General features: G+C 41.9%; 1 protein-coding gene across 1 annotated transcript in view; it reads right to left on the bottom strand.

Annotated features, from left to right (window-relative positions):
- grh (grainy head) overlaps positions 1–7,500 on the bottom strand; it is a gene marked incomplete at its 3' end in the record, with an annotated part of 641,830 nt that overhangs the window by 177,828 nt on the left and 456,502 nt on the right. Inside the window, 2 exon segments of the mRNA XM_070128636.1 lie at positions 3,685–3,720; positions 4,847–5,001. Of these exon segments, the coding sequence (XP_069984737.1) occupies positions 3,685–3,720; positions 4,847–5,001 (191 nt within the window).

Raw genomic sequence — 7,500 nt, 5'->3', positions numbered from 1 at the left:
CTGGTCGCTTTATCCATGATGACTTCACTAAACTTTTAAGCGACATAAACTTGCCATTTTGGGTGTCGAGTGACCGGGGGTGGGGGTGGGAGGGAGGGGTGAAGGGGGTGAAGGGGGAGAGGGAGGAGGAGGGGAGACGGGAAGGGGGAGGAGGAGAGGGAGGTGGGAAGGAGGGGAGGGAGAGGGGGATTGGGGATAGGAAGGGGGAGAGGGAGAGGGAGGTGGGAAGGGGGATGAAGGAGGGATAGCGTGATAAGAGGAGGTAGGAGGGGTGGAGGAGGGAGGGAGTGAGGTGGATAGAGGGAGGAATGGGATAAGAGGAAGGATGGTTAAGGAGAGTGGGAGGAGGAGGAGGAGACAGAGGGTTATTTACATTTTTTTAACGATTTTCCACCGTTTTATTTGCACCTATCTTCTTCCTCTTCATCTTGGTTCTCTTACCACTACAAACCTTTTCTTTCTTTCCTTCCTTCTTTCTTTATTCCTGTTACTCTCCCCTTCCTCCCTCACCCTCACACACACACCTCCCCCTCACCCTATCAACCCCCCTCTCCTCTTCCCCTCCCTCCCTCCCATCACCCTCCCACTCACACCACTCTTCCTACCACCCTCCCATCACTCCCTTCTCCCTCCCTCCCTCCCATCACCCTCCCACTCAAACCACTCTCCTACCACCTTCCTCCACCTCTCCCTATCCCCCTCTTACCTCCCTCCCATCACCCACCCACTCAAACCACTCCTCCTACCCCCCTCCCTTCTCCCCCTCACCCCCCCTAATCTCCAATCACCCCTTTCCTCTCCCTAAAAGAGAAGTTACGGTGTGTTTTAAAAAAGAGAGAGATTTTTGCGGTCGCTCGTGGACGGTGCGCCCCCATATTCAAATGAGCGAGAGGGCCCTGGTCGCCGCACCTGATCTGCCTGACGAAGGAGGAGGTGGAGGGGAAGAAGAAGAAGGAGGAGGAGGAGGAGGAGGAGGAGGAGGAGGAGGAGGAAGAGGAGGAGGAGGAGGAGGAGGAAGAGGAGGAGGAGGAGGAATATGGGAAGGAGAAGAGGAGGAGTGAGTGGAGGGGGAGGAGTAGAGGTACGAGGAGGAGGAGGAGGAGGAGGAGGAGGAGGAGGAGGAGGAGGAGAGGTACGAGGAGGAGGAGGAGGAGGAGGAAGAGGGAGTGGAAGAAGAAGAGGAGGGGGAAGTGGAGGGGAAGAGGAGGTAGAAGAGGAGGAGGAGTAGAGGCACGAGGAGGAGGAGGAGGAGGAGGAAGAGAGGTACGAGAGGAGGAGGAAGAGAGGTACGAGGAGGAGGAGGAGGAGAAATAGGAGTGGAAGAAGAGGAGGAGATGGAGGAAGAGGAGGGGAAGAAGGACGAGGAGGAGGAAGTGGAGGGGAAGAAAAAGAAGAGGAGTGGGGGTAGAAGAGGAAGAATGGAGGTAGGAAGAGGAGGAAGAAGGGAGGTAGGAAGAGGAGGAAGAAAGAAAAGTGGGGAGAGGAAGTTGAGGAGAAACCTCTTCATCAGAAAGAAGAAGAAGAAGAAAAAAATATATATATTGTTTTATTTTTCTAAAATAATTCATATCTTTACCTGATTAAAAAATAAAATAATGTGGGCAAAAGACGAAACCTATAATAATAACAATAATAATAATAAAAATAATAATAATAACAATAATAATAATAAAAATAATAATAATAATAATAATAATAATAATAATAATAATAATAATAACAATAATGATAATAATAATAATAATAATAATAATAATAATAATAATAATAATAATAATAATAGAGTAAGAGACAATTTGAAAATTTGGTATGGAAGTACATTTCGTTCTGGTATGGATTTTACAGCTTCTTCTGCAAGGACATCTAGATGAACTCTTTATTGCAAAAAAATCCTCATCTTTCAGCTATGACGATAATTTTCGTAATAAAGAGACCTTAAAAAAAAAGAAAAAAAAAAAAGAAAAAAAAAACGGAAGGGGGGCGGGGACATTAAAGTGTTAGTAGAAACTTCAGCAAAGAAAGAAAGAAAGATAATCTTAAAAATAAATGTATTAATAAATAAAAAAGAAATGAAAAGAAAGAAAGAGAGAAAGAAAGAAAGAAAAAAACACATCAACTCATTCATCATTGGCACCCCCTCCCCCTCCCCCCTGAAAAAAAGGAAAAAAAATAATTTCGCTTAAAAGGCTAACAGACATCTCGAAAACCTTTAACTACCCCCTCACCTCCCCCCCCCCCCCCCCCCCCCAACCAAACCACGGCTTACCACGTTACATACTAATTAGATCTTCCTTCTCCCCTCTTTCACCCCCCTCTCCCCCTTCCCCCCCCTCTTCCCCGCCCACGGTCCCCCATACCACACTGCTTGCCTGATCGCTCGCAGAATAGGGCAGGGAGGGGGGGAGGGTGCGGTAGGGGTATGGGCAGGGAATTGGGAGGAAGAGGAGGAAGGAGGGAAGAGAAGTCAGTAGGAAGAGGAGGAGGAGGAGGGAGGGAAGAGGAGTCAGTAGAAAGAGGAGGAGGAGGAAGGAGGGAAGAAGGGTCAGTAGGAGGAGGAAGGAGGGAAGAGGGGTCAGTAGGAGGAGGAAGGAGGGAAGAGGGGTCAATAGGAGGAGGGAGGAGGGAAGAGGGGTCAGTAAGAGGAGGGGAACTGTAAAAAGAAAAAAAAAATTACAAATGCACCCCGTTTTATGCATAGTTAACGTTCTCGTCTCGCGCGCTGCCAGTGGATGGTCACCCAGGGGGGATTTAGAAGAAAATAAACGGACAGCATGTCACAGCAAAGGATATCCACTGTGACAGATGGAATTAAACTAAATATTATATATATATATATATAGATATAGATATAGATATAGATATACATATAATGAAGCCAATTACAAACATTTCTTTGTACGCTCTGTAAAATCCTTGTCATCATCACAGTCATCACCATCATCATCTTCATCATCATAAAAACCAATTTCATTGTTAATTATCATTATTTTTCTTATCGTCCCCTTTTCCGGTCGGGATCCTCTGAGCTTTCACTATAGATACAGTTATTATGTTGACACTCCAACCCCATGCTGTATCATCCTATAATGCATTTGTAGGCCTTATGTCTCTAAACCACTCCACAGCCGCCACAGCCACACCACACTAACACCACAGCGCATCATACCACAGCACAGCACACATGCTCCCCACTCCACACCGTCTCTACACCACAATACCATACGTAACATCACAAAATCCTGTAAACACACACACATACACACCTGGCACTACATTTCACTACCAGACGCATCACTGCATCACCCCACAGCAGTGCAAACGAGGCACCGAAAAAATTGCATCCCCGCCACAGCACATTTCACTACTAACTATACTACGTCTAATTTCAAGAAAGGGCTAACTGGCAACTCACACCTGGCTCGGGTGCACTCCGATTCACCAAAATTATTGTTGAGATAAACTTTTAAGTGTTGCTAAAAGGCAATTTCAATTGAAAAATACAAAAACCATTTAAAGAAATACAAAATACATGTGTCCATAATCAATAACTATCACCAGATTCAAAAATTCAAAAGAAAAACGGAAATATCTATCGAATCGGAATGCTCCAGAGATGGGGGTCGAGTTGCCAGTGTTTCCTTTTCCCTACACGCACTATATAACTAGCAACGAGGCTCTACTTACGTCTTGGGAATGTGGATCTTGTCATCTTCGGTGTGTCTGGGAAAACACGAGAAAATTCTGGTTAAGCGGATGAGCACCAAGGCTCTGGGGTGGATCTGATAGACACAGACACAGTCCATGCTTCTTTTTTTCTGAATTCAATTTGTAGCTTTGATTTGAATCCTTATTTTGGGTTATTTCTTATAGTATATGATTTGGATGTTGGTTATTTTGTATTTGGGGGTCTGATGGGGGGTGAATTTTGAGAATTTGAACCTGTCTCTTCATTTTACTATCACCTTAATGAATTTTAAGTAATAATAAATTTATTCAACTATTCACATCAATTTATCAATAGAGTAATTATTTTTTTTAGGGGAGTACGTGCGTAGGTTAAATTCCATTCTCACTTTCATCTAAAACATTTTTTTTCCCTTGCTCTTATTTCTCTTTTTTAACATTTCGATTTGAAAGATTCTCTGGGATGTTCAAAAAGAGGAATTTTCAAGGAACAAAAAACGGTGTAAATAAGTCGGTAAGGTCTTGGAGACTCTAAAAATATTGGACTAGATTCTAACGCGTCCGGTAGGTAGAGTGCGCATGCGCTAATCTCGGCCATGCGCACTAGCCTCCATGCGCACCGCCATCATGCGCATCTCTGCTCTCTAAGCTCGTGTCTATCAGCAACCACGGCATGCACAGAAAGCTTAAATTCTAAGAAATTACTAATGATTTTCTCTCAATGTAGGTGTTCTAGCTACTTAGAGGCAATGACTATAAATTTTGCCAAGAGGAAATCACATTATTTGCACAGCTGTAATATCCCTACTCTACAGATGGCTGAAAATAATGATTTTTTTTTTTTTTTTTTTTTTTTTAACCTCTAATACGAACCCGCAGTGGGTGTAAACTTACAAGACGCCTATCTTTGTGCCTTAATTTAGTAGGACAATCCAAACCTAAATCAGATGGGAAGAATCTGTAAACCAATCGCTATGTACCAATAATAATAAACTGCATCGGAAGATTGGATTTCCCACAGCTTAAAAAAAAAAGAAAAAAAAAAAAATCGAGTCTTGAACAGTCTTTACCAAACCTAAAAAAAAAGTAAATAGAACATAAAACGAAATATACACATAAATATATCCTTTTCCTGGACTTCCCACTCTCCTGAAAGACTTACATCTTGGGTATCTGGATTTTATCGGCCTCTGCGTGCCTCGGGAAGTCGTGCCATGACCTAGCTGGCCTTTGGGAGTTGGGGGAGGTGCCAGCAGGTGCCCGTAGATCAGTGCCCAAAAGGGAACTGGGTTGGACCATCTCTTCATAGCCGAAGGTCTGTCGGGGAGAAAGAAAACGGGAAAAAAGTTAGATTCTGTTGAGGGTAGACTATGCTATTTGTTGATGCTGGATGGTGGGTGGGAAAAGGTTTTATTATTATTATTTTTTAATTTGAGGTTTAGATGGGGTTCTCTATTTAAATGGTCGTTTATTTAGTGAGGAAGTGGGTTGCGAAAGGTAGATAAGGTTCTTTTTTTACGGAAGTTGGTTGTGGTAGTTTTTATTTGGCGTTAGATGATGTTACTTAGTAAGGACTTTGGTTGGGGAAACCCTCATGGGAAATTAGATGTTCTTTATCTAATAAGAAAGTTGGGGGAGTTTTTATGGAGAAAAAATATGTGGAGTGTAATATATGTTTTTTTTTTTTAAATTAGAGAGAGAGAGAGAGAGAGAGAGAGAGAGAGAGAGAGAGAGAGAGAGAGAGAGAGAGAGAGAGAGAGAGAGAGAGAGAGAGAGAGAGAGAGCAAACATAAATTAATCCAAATAACAAAGCTCAGACGAAGAAAAGACAAACTATCCTTATAAATCATTCACACAAAAAAAATCTTCCCCGCAAACCTCATTCAGCAACCCACGAGACGCAAAGAAAATGGTAAACATCGTGAAAGAAAACGGATACTAAAGCGGCGAAATAATTAAGGGGGGACTGCACAATTATCTAGTAAAGCCCACGTCTACGAAAGGAGGAAAGGCAAAAGGATGAAGAGGAGGATGACTCAGGGATCGTCGGAATTGATAAATGGACAATTGAAAGCAATGATATACAATTAGCGAAGAGTAATTGAAAAGGAAACGGAGATAAGTCCCCCCAACGCACAAAAAGAGAAAACGGAACATCGTGTAATTGAAACAGCCATCAATAACTCGCTTAGATTTAAGCCCCCTTTTTTTTCTCTCCCTCTCTCTCTTCCTTCTTCTTCTTTTCCTTATCTCCCTTCCCGACACGTGAATAATGAAAGTGAAAGATAAATGACCTCAGTATTAAGCTTGACCTTCGCAACCATCTTTGTAACTTCAAGTATCAATTTTCCATTTACCGAATTTATAACAATGGTGACCTGCGCTGAAGTAATGGCCGGCCTAACCATACGGGCGATGGCAAAGGATGCGTGAGATGGATTTATGAATAGCTTGGAGAGTCATGGATGAAATATTCACCTCCCTGGTACACATGGGTGCCCGTGTGTGTTTGATGTGTGTGTGTGTGTGTGTGTGTGTGTGCGTGTGTGTGTGTGTGTGTGTTTGATGTGTGTGTGTGTGTGTGTGTGTGTGTGTGTGTGTGTGTGTGTGTGTGTGTGTGTGTGTGTGTGTGTGTGTGTGTGTGTGTGTGTGTGTGTGTGTGGGTTTGATGTGTGTGTGTGTGTGTGTGTGTGTGTGTGTGTGTGTGTGTGTGTGCGTGGGTGCGTATTTGTGCTTTCTTCCCCGCTTCTCCTCTCTCTTTCTCTCTGTCTCTCGCCCATTATATATCTCCCTCCCCCTTTCGCCCTTTATCTCCCTCCAATATTCTCTCACCTACATCTCTCTCCCCCCCCCCTTTCTCTCTTTTTCTTCCTTTTCCTCTCTTCTCATCCATTTCCTTTCATCTCTTTCTTCAAATTTTCCTTTCTTGTTTTTTTCTTTCTTTTTTTGAGAGCAAGACGACAACGACTAAGAAGAAGGCGAATGAGAATGGGAAGAAGAAGGAGAAGCAGAAGAAGAAGCAGAAGAAGAAGAAGGAAGAGAAGAAGAAGAAGCAGGAGGAATAAAAGAAGAAGAAGAAGCAAGGAGGAGGAAGAGGTGGAGGAAGAAGAGGAGAAAGAAGAAAAAGAAAAAGGAGGAGGAGGAAGAGGAAGAGACAAAACGAAGAAAAAGAAGAAGAAAGAGAAATAATGACACGAAGAAAACACACTTCGTCGATTCTTGTATCTCATCGGATAATTAAATCGGCGAATAAATGTTTAATCGGAGGGAAACAATAATTGGAAATCCTGCAATTAATTATCATCCTTTTTTCCATCTCTTCCTTCGTAAAAAAAAAAAAAAAAAAAAAAAAAAAAATTAAGAAAAAAAGGGAAAGAGAGAATGTTAAAGATTCAGAAAGTGGAAATGTATAAATTCATAATTAAGCGGATAAATCTGATTGGCGTTTATTCAATTCCGATAATGAAGACGAACACGAGAATTAAATACACGAATTCACAACTCAAGTTATAACTTCAGTTCGATTAAGACTTATATTCGATGGATATTTATCTTTCAATATCTAAAAATCTATATTCAAGTCAAAATTTAATTTCGATGAATATTCTACATTCGATATGTATCTAATACTTGAAATTTATATTCATGTATTTATCGGCCTTTGAGAATAGTGTTGATTGTGAAAGTTATTAAAGAATTGAGGAATACTGTAAGGATAAGATTAAAGATGGATAAGAAAGCGATTAAAAATGAATTGTTCGCGTAGGTTGTATCGTCGGACTTTGATGTATTTTTATGCATACACAGACACACACA

Source organism: Penaeus vannamei, chromosome 13, assembly GCF_042767895.1.
Source record: "Penaeus vannamei isolate JL-2024 chromosome 13, ASM4276789v1, whole genome shotgun sequence".
In the NCBI taxonomy this organism is placed as follows: Eukaryota; Metazoa; Arthropoda; class Malacostraca; order Decapoda; family Penaeidae; genus Penaeus; species Penaeus vannamei.
The sequence above is the reverse complement of the archived record's forward strand: the minus strand, read 5'-3'. Positions and strand labels throughout refer to the sequence as shown.